Source organism: Columba livia, chromosome 14, assembly GCF_036013475.1.
Source record: "Columba livia isolate bColLiv1 breed racing homer chromosome 14, bColLiv1.pat.W.v2, whole genome shotgun sequence".
Taxonomy (NCBI): Eukaryota; Metazoa; Chordata; class Aves; order Columbiformes; family Columbidae; genus Columba; species Columba livia.
The window spans coordinates 3,902,181-3,919,677 of NC_088615.1; the positions used below are offsets into that span (position 1 = coordinate 3,902,181).

General features: G+C 47.3%; 1 protein-coding gene across 7 annotated transcripts in view; it reads right to left on the minus strand.

Moving 5' to 3' along the window:
* Positions 1-17,497, minus strand: part of NSD1 (nuclear receptor binding SET domain protein 1) — a 60,964-nt gene that overhangs the window by 27,717 nt on the left and 15,750 nt on the right. For 5 of the 7 annotated variants that reach the window (XM_065029562.1, XM_065029565.1, XM_065029560.1 and 2 more), the window contains exons 3-10: positions 16,769-16,904; positions 13,840-14,012; positions 9,281-11,861; positions 5,910-6,031; positions 5,492-5,780; positions 3,612-3,721; positions 2,455-2,524; positions 1,596-1,711 (exon numbers count right to left, since the gene is read on the minus strand). In XM_065029562.1, coding sequence (XP_064885634.1) covers positions 1,596-1,711; positions 2,455-2,524; positions 3,612-3,721; positions 5,492-5,780; positions 5,910-6,031; positions 9,281-11,861; positions 13,840-14,012; positions 16,769-16,904 — 3,597 coding nt within the window. The remainder of the gene's footprint in view (positions 1-1,595; positions 1,712-2,454; positions 2,525-3,611; positions 3,722-5,491; positions 5,781-5,909; positions 6,032-9,280; positions 11,862-13,839; positions 14,013-16,768; positions 16,905-17,497) is intronic. The other 2 variants (XM_065029564.1, XM_065029563.1) reach the window with 2 other exon arrangements.

The window sequence follows — 17,497 nt, forward strand, 5'->3', positions numbered from 1 at the left end:
GAACTTGCACTCCTGGCTCCATGGACAGGCAAAGACAGAGAAAGCTGCTTAGTTCAGCCCAGGCAGACGAGCTTTCCTCTGCAAGCAGCTGGGTCCAAGGCTCCACTGTGCTGTATCAGACTATTTCTTCCAGCACTGTTCACAACAAAGTGGGGTTCCTTGCCTGGTATGTGGAAAGTCACTTAGGGACATGGGTTGTCCAAATTCCACAGGAAAGCTCTATTGCATCTCCACAGCCCACTAATACTCACCAGTACCCACACACTCACCTAAGCCAAGGGGCGAACACTCACCACAGCAACTCAAGAGATACAATCACAGAGAAATGGATGCTGGCAAAAGGTGCCAAGCATCAGCATGGGGTTTTTTTTGTTTATTTTGGGCTTTTTTTGGCATGGTTTACCATACCCAACTTCAGGTTCCCAACACAGATGTCTAAGGCTGGAGGTAGTTAAGACTCCTTGGGCTTCATTTGCAGTCAACAGCGGGTGCAGGATTCAGAGTCACGGCCTAACTACGTTGCTGCTCTGACCTGCCCCCTCTTTTCTTCCCCATGAAACATTCACAGAGAATCTGCTGGCTCAGAGCTGAGCCAATGCTTTAGTAGGTGCCTCACTGCAGACCGCGTTAACTACCCCCCATCATGGACAAACGTATTTGTACAGGCTTCTTTGAAACATGATTCCAGATGAGCACACTTTAGAAAGAGCACTAACAGCAGCACAGGAGTATTACCCCGCTTTATCATCCCCAGCAGAAATAACCTTTTCAAAAAGCAGTAGCAGCAGGGTGGCTGGCACTGCTCAGACGAGTGCTGTGACGTTTGTGCTCTCCTGGAAGCTGTATAACAACAACAAATATAACAATATATGTCTATAATTGGCTCCTGAAATACATACTGACTATCCTGACAGAACAGCCTGCTGCTGAATCTGGGCCACTGGAAGTGGGAGGCGATGGTGAGAGGCCCAGGTGTCCAGCCTCTCCCAGGAAAAGTCTTGCTTCCCCTACACTTGGTGATACCTGGCTCATTCCTAAAAGGCAAAATGTGCTTGTCAGAGATATTTGTATGCCAGCTCCGCTGGATGGCAGAATGTAATCAGAGGCTCCTGTGAGCAGTCACAGACAGTCCCCCCATGCCCTCCAACATGGTTCTTAGCTGACCCTGCCGTGCAGGGGCAAGTGGAAGAAGGGCTTGAAGTCCACAGTCTAGTGTTTGTGCTTTATACTGGTGCAAAAAAGGGCAAGACTCCCACCACCACCAGAGATCTTTTACAGCAGTTCGACCTTCTGAGGTGCAAAGCAAGGTGCCAGGCAAAACTCAATTCCATCAGATCAGAACAGCCTCTCTTCTGGAGAGTTAGCTGAGTAGAAGCTTAAAAACTGAGCCTAAGTTAAGCAGTCATCACAAAACAGCTACTAAAACAAGGTGGTATCTTCAGCTTGAACCCCAGCTCATGCAGCTACATCAGTGGGACAGAATCCCAACTGACAGGCCAGACAGCCAGAGATGACCAGGCCTCGGCTCTGCCAACGCCCTGGGAAGTGGCAGACAGGTTACAGGGATGACAGCACACAGGAAGACCCAACAGTACCTCAGAGTGTGGGGTCTCCCCCAGCCCCTCCTCATTTCTCTCCTTCTTGGAATGCATTGCAGAGGCATGGCGCTGTCTCTTCCGCTTCCGCTGCTTCTCCAAGAGCTTTTCAGAAGCTGGGATGCAACAGAAAGACCACTCAAGGAAAATGCAGAAATAATTCCCTTGCTACAGGTGCCAGCAGCAAGCTCTACACCTTTTCTAAGAGTTTCAGGCTGGGTCCTACTGTCTTTGAGGGCATAAGGGCTGGGGCAACACCAGCCTGCAGGCAGCCAGCCCCCTGTCCTGCAGCCACGAGGGGACCACCGATTCACACTGGTTTAAGCTGCTTTTGTTAGGCTGCTGAACAACATTACTGACTCTCCCCAAGACACGCCCCCAGCAGAAGAGAAATGCTTCCAACACAAAGCTTATGTTGCTGATCAAATGCTGATAACTACACCCTCTCCCACCGCACTGCAACTAAAACTTCCTCATGTTGATACCAACGTGGCACAAAGGCAGATGGGGGGGAGCACAATGCAACTGCACAACTGCCCGTGGGACAGGGCAGACACCACTAAGCCTGGTCACAGCGTTGTCGTCAGGCGAACAACAGCGTATTGGTAAAGACCCGGGCTGACAAGTGTCCCTCAAGCACCCAGTTTACAGGTAAGAATATCCCATGGAAGTAAGAGCTCACCATCTCCACCTTCCATAGGGAAACAAAAGACATGACAGCACCTTGGCCCAACAATCTCCATACCTGTTTCTTCTGCCACTGCCTCAGCTGAGGCAAGAGCCCTCTGAAAGCCCCGGACACACACAGAAACCCACCCACCCGTGACCAGCCCATCCCCACAGCCCTGCCCTCGCTCACCTTCCCCCAGGTCCGAGAAGTGGGTTGGCGAGTAGAGCTCGGAGTTGTCGCTCTCTGAGGGGCCAGCGTTCTGCAAATACACAACAGTCAGGTCACCAGATGCAAATCAGAGATGCACGTTCCTCAGCCACTCAGAGACTTCACAAAAGACTGCAATGTCTATCTTACAGTTCAGGTCATTAATTCGCCAGCGATTAGTGACTTTGCAGGAAAACATTTGTTTTGTGTGTGTGACAGATCCCACATGGAACAGTCAGTCAGCCTCTGCGCAGGGAGGAATGCTGAGTCTGCTGCGTCTTGTGCTCAGCAGCATCATCTGCTGCGCCTGAGCTCTCCCAAAAAGGCTGCTAACACCCTATAAGGTGCTGGGAAGAGAGACTCTCTTCTGACTTTACACTTTTATGGAGCTTAATAATGAAATACACTGGCCTCTGCATTACTGCAACCATGATAACTGTATTAAGACTGTGCCACACACAGAGGAAAAAGAAAGCAGGAAAACTGTTATTAATCAAGCTCAGAAACAGTGGCAACGAGTCTCGTGCAGGTACACCACCCAAAATAATTCTCTACAAGTTGCTTTTTTCCCAACTGTGCCACTGGATATCAAGTATTTAGCGGAGAAGAGCAGCGTTTTCTTTAAAAATCTGCACCAAGCGCTGTAAGCTACGTGTGATAAAACTCAAGCCTCTGTCCTGCTACAAGCTCTGCACTTACATACCATTCAGCAGCTCACTTGGGAAGGTAATAAAGGAAACACTGCTCAGAAGAAAGCTGATGGAAAAAGACAAAGCTTTAAGTTCAAGCCCAAGCTACACTGCAACAAAACAGTGACAGAAAGCCTCTGCGCAGGACATTTCCACTCAAACCTTCCCAGCCAGCATCCAGATGACTCTTTTTCCATATAAATCAATGAAGACAGGAGATTTTACAACCGAAATTACCCAATCCCCATTACAAGTGGGGAGGGGTTGGGAACACATTTGTATTCAGCAGGTTTCTTCATCGTAACACGGCAAGCAGCACCTTTGGGAAAGGTGGACCTTTGCTCCGGGGCCACAGCCAACAAAAAGACACAGCACCATGTCTCATTCAGCAGAGTTTGCTGTCTAGACTAATTTTCTATCTGGTTATTAAAAGCACTGGAAGGAAAGTACCTTCTTTGGGGGAGTCCACTCCTCCTTCTTTGGCATAAAGGCAGTGTCCAAATCATTGGATTCCAGGAGCTTTTTCGTGGGCTTCCTTTGACGCTTGCTTTCAAAGTTCCCTGCAATGAAACTCTTCACATCAGATAAACAAGGGTTTTCTTCCACCAGGCCAAGACCATTAAGCAAATATCAGCCAAGAGATCAAAAATGTGCTTCACCCTGTCTTTGGGGTCACAAGCTCCTTGGGCAGAGATGTCAATCACCTGTTTCTGCACAACTTCCACAACAGACCCCAGTCTGCCTTGTCCTTCAGACATAGCTCAACGTGCAACACAAAAATCCACCCGCAGAAGAGAGACTATGAAGTCAATGCTGGCAGGTAACACACCGTGGCAGCGTGATTCAGACCATAATCTCCCAACCATTTGGACCTGGCCTGAGTCAGTCCCATCATTGAAAAATACAGTCCTGCCTCCACTCCCACGCCACTCAGAGCAGCGTCCATGCTGCGCACAGCACAGGCGAAAACCACCTGGGAAAGACACTCCAAACAAAGCAGCTGTGACCTGCACTGTTTCCTGCTCAAGCCTTTTGCTGGCACTCAAGAGGCAACAAGTCATTAGACCTGGGCTTATCCACACTAATTGTGGCAATAACATAAACTTAAAAGGATCACCAAAAAATGAGTGCGAGACACTGGGCAGAAACAGCTCGCTACCCGTCCTGCCCTGTGCATCTGCTCGCTTATCAGCCTTGGCTGTGTCCTCCGTGGCACCTCTGCACACACCATTTATGCACAGACACCTCACGGAGGGACAACCTGGCGTTGTCCCCACACCAAGTCCCTGCCCACGGCTCCGGCTCCGCGTGCTTCAGCCACAGGTGAATTTCCTCGGCAGCGGGCAGAGCTACGTGGGCTCTGCAGACGGACGCTCGCCCCAGCTGCTGCAGCCTGTACTGTTCGCCTGCATCTCCAACCTCAGGCTCGCATCCCCCATTTTTCCTCCTTTAATTCGCTCTAACTTTCCATTCCTATCTGACACCCAAAGGCAATCCCTCTGCCCTCAACCATAACAGCCTACCTGACCTCCCACTGACCATACCTCTTGGCCTGCTTGGTTTAATTTTTTTGACCACAGGCCCCTCTAGAACAGGAACAGTGTTCCTGCCAAGTCAGCACAGCCAGAACACCAGGGCTTTTACTCTGGACATGTCTCTAGATGCCACCAGAGAATGAACATACTGCAAAGAAGACAGCATGTTGGAAAGGGGAAAAACCCATCGGACCGCACTCCTCTTTGTGTCCCACGCCTTACTGAAAGCCAAGGCCCTCGCCTGCTGCTAAGACACGTCTCTGACAATTTCTATAAATCCTTAGAACCTCTAAGAAAAACGTTTTCCTAGACGGATTTCTGTGCTACAACTCCCCGAGCTCACGAGCAGAGCAAAAGGCCACCCTACGAGCTGCGTGGATTAGACTTTGCCTGTCACCCTCAGCACAGAACATTCATCTCCAGGGTTTTAACAGCCGAAAGAGACCTTCAAGCTAAAGGAAAGCTGCTGTTTGCAAGCACAGATGGCAAGGACTCAAGGGAAGGAGTTGTGACTTTCTTCATTTGGACAAAGGGGTGTTCTGTGCCAGGACCTAAGGAGGACCATTGTACTCTACAGAAAGCTAAAAGCGTGCGATCATCCAGCTCATCAGTTCACCCACTGCACCTGCCCTTTCTCCCTTCCCAGCACCAGTAATGGTCACTGAACGAAGCAAAGCTATAACAAACTAACAGATCAATAGCTACTGACCTTTTCGCTCTGACCGAAGCAACAATTTCCGCTGAACTTCTGACATATTGACTTACAGGAGCAGAATGACACAACCTCTCGCTTACCTGATTTCAGGAATCTCTCGTCTGCATCTGGAGAAGCAGAAACTTCAGAAACATCTGAGGAAGACAGCACCAGCTCTGGAAAGTCTGAAGGTCCTTCTAGAAGTCTATCAGTGGGATCAGCAGAATGAGATCCTAGTTCTGAGAAGGAGCACTCTGCTTCGAGGATGGGAGGGGACTCTTTGGTTGAAGATGGAGTTGAAACCAAAGGACTCGGCCCCCGCTGGGTATCTCTGTCAGGACTGCATTGTGCAGGAAGATCTTCAAACTCAGACCTCACCACAGAATTCACCTAGCACAGCAGAATATGGTGGTGAAAACGTTCATCCTGCACGGCACTCCAGACAGCAAGAACGCACCACAAGCACACAGAGCAGAGCCCAGAGTAATAACCACGACGATCACGTCAGCCTTCACCCACCTTTTGCAATTGCTCCTGGCCCTTCCTTGATTTTTTCTTGGGTGCAAATAAGTGATCATATTCTTCTGCATATTCCAGAAGCCGTTTACTTGGCTTTCTAAGGCGTTTCCTCTCTGCATGTACTAAGAAAAAGGAAAGCAGCTTCAAGACTGTGTTTCTGAGTTGATCACAAGCCAAGACTCTCCTCATGATCTGCAGATAATACTTGTTCCTGCCTCCTCTTCCAGAGGTTCCATGTGGGAAGAGACCTGATACTTCTTTCTCTTTGATACAGCCTTATGACTTTTGAGCTTCCTATTTTCCACAATCCTGACATGGTAGGTGGGGTTTTGAACGACCCAGGGGACTTCAACCGGTTCAGGTAAGAAATCAAAACACATTGGATATCTTGACTAAGAGGCTCCTGGAATTTCACCCAATGTCTCCCTAGACAAACTACAGTACTTTTACTAAAACCTAACTCTAGTCGCAGTTTGGACTCATCATTGCTAGTTTTGCTGTTAAACGCTTTCAGTTTTAGTGCAGGGGCACGTGGAAATGCTGTTTTCCCATCAAGCGGCACAGTTACTAGTTTTACTAGTAACACTTAAGCCTAACTCCTTCCCTTCCCCTCCTCCCTGGCTTATTTCTGTGTATACTACAGGAGCCTTGTATTCCCCATCTGCTCCTGCAAGCGCTTTTATTGCCTCTGCTTCCTGACAATAGATTCCACAATGAGATCGGGGAGCAAACAGCCCCGGCCAGTGACCGCAAGCTCTTCGTGGCTCAGCTGTCTGTTTGCACAAGGCTGCGCCATCGCAAAGGAAACCCAGTAACAGGTATTTCCTCGATCCAAACCTACGCACTCGTGCTGTACTACCTCACACCGCATGGCAAGCTCCAAAAAAGAGCCCTGATGCTCTACGTTTGCAAGCCGCAAAAGCAAGACAATGGAAGTTTATTGCCTTTTTCTCACTTCCCAGAGTACCTTTGACTTTTCCCCTTCGTTAGTTTTCAAAATTATTAAATAATATTGTCAGAAGATTTCTCCTAGTCATGAAAACATCTGCAGTCTCTTGGAATTTTAGGAACAAACAGTAAATATTCTCTTTGCTTCTTTTCACGTGTAGGAGGTGGCTTTTTCTTCTTTAAAACGGAAACATTTTATAACAAAGCATTCCAGCGCAACACTTCAGAACAGGGATGTTGGACAAGATCGCTACACTTTATTGTGGCTTTGTGGTTAAACATGCATGAAAACGCCAAACTTGGCCTAAAGAGAAGGAACAACTTTCTCAAACACAGCTATTTTCAGCCTCTATTAGCGCTCTGCACAGGTGTCTGGGTGAAATACACATTTCAGTACATAAGCAATTATAAGAGGAGTATCCTCACTGGGCAGCTATTTAGAGCCCGAGCGGAGCGCAGCGCTGTGCCAGGAGGGCTGGCTTAACCGCGTTATTTTCCCCAAAGCAAATCCTGTACAAGAATCCGAAACGCGGTGTGATTGGCACTGGCAAATCACGTACCTGACGAAACTATTATTTATAAAAATGTTTTATGTCAGCAAATTCCACCAGTATTAACTTCTGCCTTATTTGCTCTAAACTGCACCTCAAAGTTTGCAGCGAAAACCACGTGGTCGTGACTGCGATCTGTTGTGATCTCCCACACGATACTCTGCTGCGGATGAGGATCAGCCACCTCTTGTCAAAGCTTTGGCAAGGAGAAAACACTCCTCTTCTGGAAGCTGCTGTTAGTCTGGCTTACAGCATCATGCTCTCTACTTTCTACAGAACTGGCCCTGGCTGATAGAAAAGGAAGACTGGTTTCTACAAATGGGCTTTTCTTGGCATTGGAGATTAACTCACCACCAGCAGCAGCTCCGGGGCCTCCTGGGGCACACAGGCCTAGACAAGGTCCAGCTCTGCTTCCAGGCTCACGCGCTATTTAGGGCAGGGGAATTAGATTACACTGCGGTTGCTGACCTGTCACTTCTACAAGCAAAGCCAGGCCCTCGCTTTGTCCCTCTGTGCTGCTCTCCTCGATGTCACCGCGCCCAGGACCTGCTGCCCTCCTCTGCTGGTTCTCCCCAACACCACCACCTCCCAGCAGCTCTGTCTCTCTCTGTAGATTTGCATCTCCATCTCATGCAGCGACATTACAGGGATGCTTCAACTGCAAAACCATCATGAAGCCACGAGAATTTGGCTGCGTGTCAGTGCCAACAGAACTCACTCCGTCCGGCGGGCTGGGACGCTCCTGCGACAGCCCCGGCACAGCCCCTCGCCTGCTCCGTCCGGGATTATGTCCCAAAAGCACGCAGCCACAGCCAGGTGAGGCACTGAATGATGAAGCTTGTCATGATTTCAAACTAGAACTCTTACCCCATGTGTTACACCCTACGGGCTCGTTTTCTGTGCCTGCTGTGACCTGCCTTGGGCAGGTCCTACAACCACTAAGCCTTTTTCCACGCTGAAACAGCGGTGCAGGCAACCTCCAGCAACCACTAATAGCAAAACACACACACCAAAATGTGCACCGAGGGAACACGTAAGTGACAAAACGCACCCAGGTTCAAAGTTCTATCAAGTTATATTAATTTATGATACTGCAAATAGATGAGAGCAATTTAGTTTGGCAAAATCTATGTACAAATTTCACTTTGTTGTTTTCATAAAGGTTTACTTCCCCAGATTCTTTGCAGAAGCCTGAGGGTGGTGTGAGCTGAACACGGTTCTGCTGGACCTATTCTCTCCATGCACACCCATTTTTTTTTGCCTTTACCAACGTCCCCATCCCAGTGGGACAGACCTCGGAAATCCGTGAGGTTCCCCAATTTGTTATTAGCAGCTAATAAACTTCCACACTAAAATGCCAAAAAACCCCAGCCGATACGCTGTCTTGATGAAATGCTATGGAACAAACCAAAGACAGACTCTTATGTCAAACAGTTCTAGGAAAAAAAGTAAAGAAGAGCAGCCATTGAGGCTCAGTTTCCCACAACTTTGTAGCACTGATCTGTCCAGCCAACAGCCAGCACATGGCTCTAAGGAACACGTTATGAGGGAACAAGTTGGGTTTCTTTTAAAGAAAACAAAAACCCACAGCCCTGAAGGATGTTAATTTACCTTTCACTGTGGAGGAACTAATCATTTGCAATGTATTTCAACCTTCTGACCAAAAAGCTAAGCAAAATCCCGTATTTGCTGCGCTGCCTTTGTTCTCCGGGCTTACAGAGAACCCCAAACCAACACATCATGCTTTCTTCAGCGCACACATGTACATCTCTGTGTTGTCAAACAGCCTCAAGTTCCGTAACTTATGCTTTAAATGCAAAAAGTATAAAATGGATACAAATACACGCTCTGGCGCAAGTCCAGCTCCCTTACCTTGTGCAGAGAATTCAGACTGGGGAGCAAAGTTGCCAAGCTCTGTTTCTGAGTCCATCACACTGTTGTTTGGCTTACCACATACATTCAAACGCTTCTCAACTAAGTCTAAACGATTCTCATAGTCCTGACCTGTCAGGTCTCCCTCAAGCACCTTTGAATGAGGGGAATGCCTACGTCCCAAGCACTCTTTTCCCTTCAGTGAAAAGACACGAGAATTCAGGCCAAAGGCACTCTCCAAGTTTCCTTGTTCCCTAGATCTACTGATGTGCTTATTAGATCTAGCACTGCTTTGGTTAAAACGCTGCCATCGCTTTTTGGGTGCTACGTGATTTATATCATTAGACTCATCACCAAGAGAGCTCTCACTATTTGCCTCTGAATCCAAGTCTGGACTCTCCCCATTTGCAGCAGAAGTGCAGCTCTCAATATTTCTACCAGCTTCAGGGCTCCTTCCAATACGATCTAAATTGTCATCAGATAAACAGGCAGAGTCTTCATCAGTTGAATGTTCTGTTAAATCAACAGACTCTTTCCTCTCAGTATCTTCTGCTTCATTACCTAGAGGCCTGGTAACCGAACCGTGCACGCGGAATGCATGTTCTCCTGAATCTCTGGATAACCGACTTAGCAACTTACTTGGCCCTCCTGGTTTTAAGTCCTTTCTGTTTGAAACTTTTTTATCTCCAAGCTTTGATGACTGCTTAGATTTTGAACAGTTGCGTTTGGGCACGCAATTTGTGCCATTTGTCCCAGAAACAGCAGTACTCGCGGGCTCCCTTTTACTAGTACCAATCCCCGTCAACTTGGTTGGAGGATTGCGTGAAAATGAGGAGTTGCTTAGAGCGGAGTTTGGGTTTACTGTTTCCTGGACACAATCTCCATTTCTTTCTATTTTATATGGGGGACCTACAACAGACAAGGACTTGAGACCGCTCGCAGAATTGCTTCCAGAACCGTCAGCTGTGCTGGTATTTCGAAACGGGACTATATTTTGACCAGTCATCAGTTGCTGCTCTTTTGTCTTACTGTCATGCATGTCCTTCAACATCATTAACAAGGTGCTGAACTTGTAATCTGGCTCAATAGGCAAACGACCGTGACCAGAGGCAGAAGAGAAAAGCAAAGGTACTGTGGCCTTTGGAGCACCAGAGTCACCAGCATCGTCACCCATGGACCGGTACGACAGCTCCTTCAGCTCTGACAAGACGTGTTTCACCACAGCAGTTTCGATTTCAGCAGAATCCCTGGGCTTCTCGTGCACGTTGTTTAACAGTTTCTGACCATCAGCTTTTCCGCTTCTCTGCAGAGAATCTCTCTGAAGGCCAGAGAAACCTTTGGTATCAGAAGAGCAGCGATTCACGTCACCCTCCTCTTCTGCAAGAGAAGGCTCCGACCCAGCAACTTTTTCTTTATGTTTGCATTTTATACTCCCGATTCGGGGCAATTTCATGCTTTTCGGTTTTAAGATTGCTTGATTTACAACAGCAGGCCAGGAGCTGTCCTTGGAAACGCTTTGGGGAGTAGTGTGCTTGTTTGCTAGGGAAAGATTGTCATTTCTCACATCTGAAGAGCACTCAAGCGCCGTCAATGACATCTCAGCATCAGAGAAGCCTACTTCAAGCTCCCCATCCGCAAATCCACCATCACGTCTGCTGGTCACCGAACCTCCCAGAGGTTTGCAGTCTCTGTACGACTTCTTCCTGGCCCTTCTGTTGCTCTTCTGAGAAAGATACATGGAAAGCTTAATGTTTCCACTTGACGTCATAGGAAATTCCTTCTCCACTTTATCTGAAGAATCACTAACTTCAAGAGCACTAGAAGCTCTCTCTGAACTTTGGTCCATGGTATCTACATCACTGTTCCCACCATCTGAGAGGGACAAGGATGAATCTGATTCAGTTTGCTTTTTCTCAATACCAGCATCAGATGCAGAATAGTGTATTTGTAATTTGGAACTGCACAAAATGCCCAGGGAGCTCTTCTCTCTCTCCAAAGATGCACTGGAAAACAAGTCTCCTTGGAGAGCATTCTTCAGAGCATCACTTTTACGATTCTCATAGTCTGGTTTCAAAGGTGTCTTCTCAAAACGTCTTTCTCCAAAGGAGGAAAGCAAATGGTTTTCCCTGGTGCTCCCAGACACTGTTAGGCTGTTGGCAATCCGGCGAAGTTCATGAGATGCGTGTTTGTCTGGAAGGTCTCCAACAATCATGTTTCTAACTATGCTCTCCGTCATTTTTCCTTGGATTTCTCCCCTGGATCCTTCCACTCTTACGCCACTCTTTTTTACTCTAGTCCTTTTTCTGCTGTCAGAGCTTTTTTTCAGATGTGGCTTCATGTGCAATTTTCCTTTTCCACTGGCCGGGTGTCTGGAGTCAAACGCCAAGGATTTAAAACAGCCGTTCAGCTGCCTGTCCCGTTCTGCTCCAGGGCCGTTGGTGTAGTATTCCGCCTGCGCTTCCCTCTCACTGTCCAGCTCGCTGCAGTTCTGGCTGCACTTCTGATCCTCTGGCCCCCCGAGAAGAATGTCTTCTGCCTGCCCAACACTGACTTCCCATTTAGCCAGAAATCTTTGTGGAACCTTGAAGTTGGAGGAGAAATAAAAAAAAAAGGAGGAAAAAAAAAATATGAGTGAGTAATCAACAAGGTAAAAGTGAGACTGAGGTGCACCAGGCACAGAACAGAGTGAAAAACCTGCATCTTGTGTCTTTAAGACAATCACATTGATTCCCAGAGACTGTGCATAACGGACACAGAAAATATTGCTCCTGGTTAAGTAACCCACACGCACACTGAGCCTAATAAAGACCCCTGTGCATTCCCAAAAGAGCAAAAAGGTCCCAGCAAGCACAGGTCTCCCAGGAACCACATGTCCTGGCATTCCAGCAAAGCCTGAACATAAAGGGCAATACATATAGTATGGATCCCTGGCACAAAAACACAAAGGAACAGCCAACAGGCCTCTTAAGGCAAATGCAACATGATTTGCCTCAAAATATTTGAGCAGTCGTGTTTGCTTTGCTCGTTCATGATTCTTCCTGCATGCCTGGAACTCAGAGCACGATTCAATGTTCCCTTTCCATCAACTCACCTTTGCACAAACATGAGATATACACACACATCTGAAATGTACCCTATCAAATCCAAGACAGCTATTACTGAGAAGTCTCCCAGCTTTAACTCTGCACCTTTAGCATAAAACAAAGAGCCCTCTTCATACCGGACAGGAACTTCTGCTAACATCTAAAACCAGCAAGAAACTTGTTTCTTATCTGCCTGTGTAGTTTTTGGCTGCACAACAACAAATCAAAGGTTTCACAACTGCTTCTAAAATCAAAATCTATTCCAAGACAGAAGGAACAACTCAGATTTCTGACACTTTTCCTCTCATAAGACCCCACACCAACAAAATCTCAGCAGATTAAGAAGTTTCATGGAGCCTAACAGCAAACCAGCCAAAAACTCTCAGCTTTGTGTCAGATCTTGGCTTCCATGGATGCAAACCCGGACATTTATGTGAGCAACAATCATTCAATTCCCTCTAGTGCAGCCACACCAGCACTGCCATTTCCATATGGGATGAACCTCCAGCCATGCAGCACTTCTACGACCAGGAAAGTTACGTGGGAGCATATAACTAGTTGTTATGGGCTGGGAACACAAGGAGACAAGTCTTTAGAGAAGATACCAAACACGCCCTTGGAAAAAGAAAACCAAATGAGGGTATTACACCTGGCAACTCGCATCTGCAAGAGCAGTTATGTACTTAACTTATGTAAGTGCAAAACCATCAGATTAAATAAGTTAAGTATGTGAGTGCTAATAAACCTCCTGGGAAAAAACAGAAATCAGACACCGTTGCCCAGTGTGACTATCTGCTCTCTCACAGTAATGCAGTGGTCTCTTCAGCATTTCTAAAATGTTAATTTCTCCCGTCACCTTTCAGAAGAAGGAGAGCAGAGCCCTGGGGCACGGTCCATATACTGGCTACAACTGCTCTGAGCTGTTACATTTGGAAACAGAGATGATGTGATGAGCCACAAAACTCATTCCCACAGGTTCACTGACAAAGTGTTTCCCAAGTGAAATTCTAAGTCCTAACAGCTTTCTGTGAAGAGAATTACTGAAGCAGAGCTAAAATACCCGCTGCTTTATCTCAGCCAGCGATCTAGCGAAGCGTGCAACCCCACCTCTGCTTCCGATGGGCCAAAAGAGGCTGCCAGAGAGCACAGGGAGCCATGCGGGAGCGCTGGTAGCAGTCAGGAGGGGGCTGCGCGCTGAACGGACCTCACAGCGCCAGAGGCCGGGCTCTCCTGCCTCTCAGAACTGTCCAGGTCAAGAACAGCAGCAGCTCACGCCCCGACACGAAAGAGAGCCCAGAAACTCCTGGCAGCTTATAAACCGCGCTGTTGTAAGGATGCAACAAACCGCTTCCCTGGCTGTGCTGCTGCAGTCGCTGCCACAGAAGAAAGCTGTCAAAGTGCAATTCCAGGATAAAGGAACACTTTGTACTGTGCAGATTTAAAGGATCAAATACGTAGAGAAAACAGATCTTTCACCTTATGTTTGTAGCCTTTTTCCTTTTGCTTTCCTCTCCTCCGGAGCACAGGCAGCTCTTCAAACTGATGTCTTCCTTCAAAGAGGACAATAGCTTTCCCAGCAACCCAGGTTTTCTCCGAAGGTTCTCCTAAGGCATCCACATAGTACTCTCGGTAAGGTCTCCGATTGGAAACTATTTTGAGAAATTTAACAGAATCACACAAAAAGAATCACAGAAATCAGTAACAGTTTGCCAATTAATTTTCAACTACTTTTTGCTTAGTAACATTCTCAGTTCTGGGGATTCCTACTCAGAACTAAGAGAGACCCCTTTGATCTCTGTGTTGCTACTGTCTAATTTATTTTCTTACAAACACTTGATTAACAGGTCTAAGATGGGTCATCTCCCTAGAGCAAAGACTGCAGTTTGGCCGCAAAAAATTGCAGAAATATCTCTTTTATTTTTTTCTTTGGGAGACACAACATCCTACGCAGGACATTTCTTTTTTGCTGCTCTCTGATTAATGATTAAACAGTCCAGTCCCCTTGCCTGTTGGGCAAAGGCAGCAGTGTGCTGTCAACACCCAGAAATGACATCTTTCTGGACAGGATTTACTCATACAGGTGGAACCTCCCCCACTATGATACATCCCATCTTGTTCAATGCTTTGTTCTCAAACAAACTCTTATTCAGGACATAAAACATTAAGAAAAGTATTTAAATAAGTACACACATAAGTACACACACTCTACAAAGACCAGGTGCAAAACGACAAAATGTTAGTCACAATGAGTATCTCCATACTTTGGGCACAAAGGTGCAGAGCAAGAGGAGAAACTCAATCATATGGATGCAATCAAAGATTTTTTCTAAAGTGTTTTCTATGCGAGAACGGTGAACAGACACGGTGCGGTTAAGAACTGACCCGGTACTGGGTGTGCTGGTGAAAAAGGACAGGTTACAAGCATTACAACAGAGCAAACAAGGCCTGAACAAGGGATAGAAACTTGTCCCTGCACTCGGCTGCAGCGTGCTTCATGTTCTCCTGGGACACCTTCACCCTCTGCACACACAGCCCAGACTTTGCAGCCTGTTTGGTTTGTGCTGCCTCTTCCAGGAGCGCCAGCACAGCCCAGCATTCAGCACTGTGACATAGAGATTCCAACCCAGGCTACGCAGAGGATGACAAATGACACCCAGGGCAACATCAGACCAAGGGCAAAGATGACGGACTCATTCCTTCCCGTTCACAGCACTGGACTAAAGCCACTGAGCCTCCAGCTTCCAGCTCCAAAAATCTTGCTGAGAAAAAGCAAACTGCTTTAAACAAAACACCACATCTCAAATCTAGGAGAAGAGCTTTCTGCACAAGTGATGAATTTGAAGCGACCTGCCTTGTTCTGAAGGGCTCGTTCCCCTGGCAACGGGAGAGCCGAGACAGGAGGATTGTGCTTCCTGCAGAGGGCACAGAGCCCGGCTGCTGCCCCTGCCCAAAAGCACCGGAGTTCAGAACCAGCCGCTCTGCCACCTTGGCATCGGGGAGATGAGCAGATTCCACACAGCCACAACTGGAAAATGCCATTTGAACACAGGTAAAACATGACGGGAGATTCTGTCATGGAGCTGGAGGTCAGACCTTGCTGGAATTTGTTAATAGCATGTTTCCTCCCTGCAGAATTCCTTTATTAGAAATCGTTCTTCTAAGAGGGCATTACTGGACAGCTATATGCATTAAATACTGTGCAAAATTTCACGGAGGGAGATGCAGGGAGAGAAAATATATGTCTAGCGTATTTTCCAGCAACATCTTTGACAGGAATTTGAGAGTTCAAAAGGGACTATTTAAAACAGCACATCCAGTATTATCTAGAATCAGGATGGATGCTTCCCAAAGGATGAAGGTGGAAAAACGGCAAGTAAGGAGACTATAGTATAGCACCCAGACTTGGGGATGACGTGAACACAAATGTAGGAGAAGAGACACATGTCTCTAGAGAAAATAGCAGAGGGCTCTGAGCTATGGCCACTCTAAAAAAACGTCACTTGGTGCTTTGGCCACAAAAACTGGAGAGAAACACATGGGTGAGCGGCAACCTCACCAGCCTACAGAGCTGCCAGTGGCAGACGGCACCATTTCAAGGGGTTTCCAGTTGCCCACAGGACAAAAAGAATCAGAAGGGAAAACCAAGAATAAATACGCCTTCCACTCGTGGCAGTGTCCACACGGCAGCAGTGACAGCTCATTCAAAATGAGCTGCAATTTCAAAAAAATCACTTCCCCTCTGTTCTCTCCATCACTCACCGACACTTCCCTGCCTCCCTTCCCCCAGCTCTTCCCCTCACACACTTCCACATACATGGCCCCATCTCCAGGTTTTTCCGTAATTTCCCCAGAAACAGCCCCTTGCCTCCCTGTGCCAAACAAGACCAAAGCCGCAGTCACCTCTCGCACGTTCCCAGCACACCTTCAGGCACTCGGAGCTCCACCGCACGACCCCACTCCCCGCTTTTCGGAGTCTCCCATCCTCCCTCTCTCCCAGCCTGGCCAACTTTCCACGTCCCCACACGCTCCAGGTTTCCCAGCTCTGCTCGCTCACCCTTGTCCTCCCCTCCCTGATCCACCTCCTTTTTCTCTGCAGATCTTTTACGAGAGGCTGCTCTGCCTTCTGCGCTGCCCTGTGCTCAGCCCACCTACTCATCCTTCCTATAATCTGCGAAAAGCCTCCGAGTCCAACACGTGCCACTTCCATCAGTCTCAGTCCCATCTTCCTCCTGTCATCTCCTTGATCTAGGCCTAACTTTACAGATCCAAGTCTTCCACAGAAGAGCCTATTTCTTCATACCTTTCAAGGGCCAAAAATGCTTTGGTTTTTTTGTACATTAATGACAAACTGCAGCACCCTGCCATATACAACACCTCCTCTTTGTGGTCTGAGTAGATACAGTACCTTTCATTTTTGAGTGACAGTCCAGCACTGGGTCATGACAAATCGTGCATGGCCACCATGGGCGTCTGTTGAACTTGGCCCAAACAAGATCCCCAACTTCATACTTCACTGGAGTAGGTTTCTTCTTGGCTTGGATCTTTGGGGAGAAACCAGAACACAAGAAATCACTAAAGCTCCAGATGCTTTTAAAGGTATTTGCCTCCCCAGATGCCATCTGGCCACCAGAGACACTTACATCAAAAAGCAAGTCCTGATTTTATTTAGTGGCTCTTACACCTTCTTTTTAGTAAAGACCATGACCTCTGGTAAACGACTGCGCTCGGATTTCACGCATTTGAACAGGTAAATATTTGGAGTCGCTACAAAGCCCCAGTATTTCAGTAACACCAATTTGTTCATTTCAAAGGTTGCATCATGCAGGGAAAAAAAGTAGTAGTGAGAGACAATGAAATACTTCTGACTGGAAGGAAGTGATGAGAACAGCAAATCAAGTGTTTATCAATTAAAAACAAAACAAAGTTGGTATGTACAAGCTAATAATTTCCCCGCTTCTCAGATGTGCCCAGGGAAAAACTTCACTATGAACTATTTTAAACCAAAGTATTTGTAACCAGAGGCAGGTATAATCAGAAGCTTTTAATTTAGATGAGCAGAAGTGCCATTGCTCTGCCCCAAAACTGCGGAGCAGGAAAAAGGGAGCACAATAGCAGTCATCCTCCCTCTAGGACA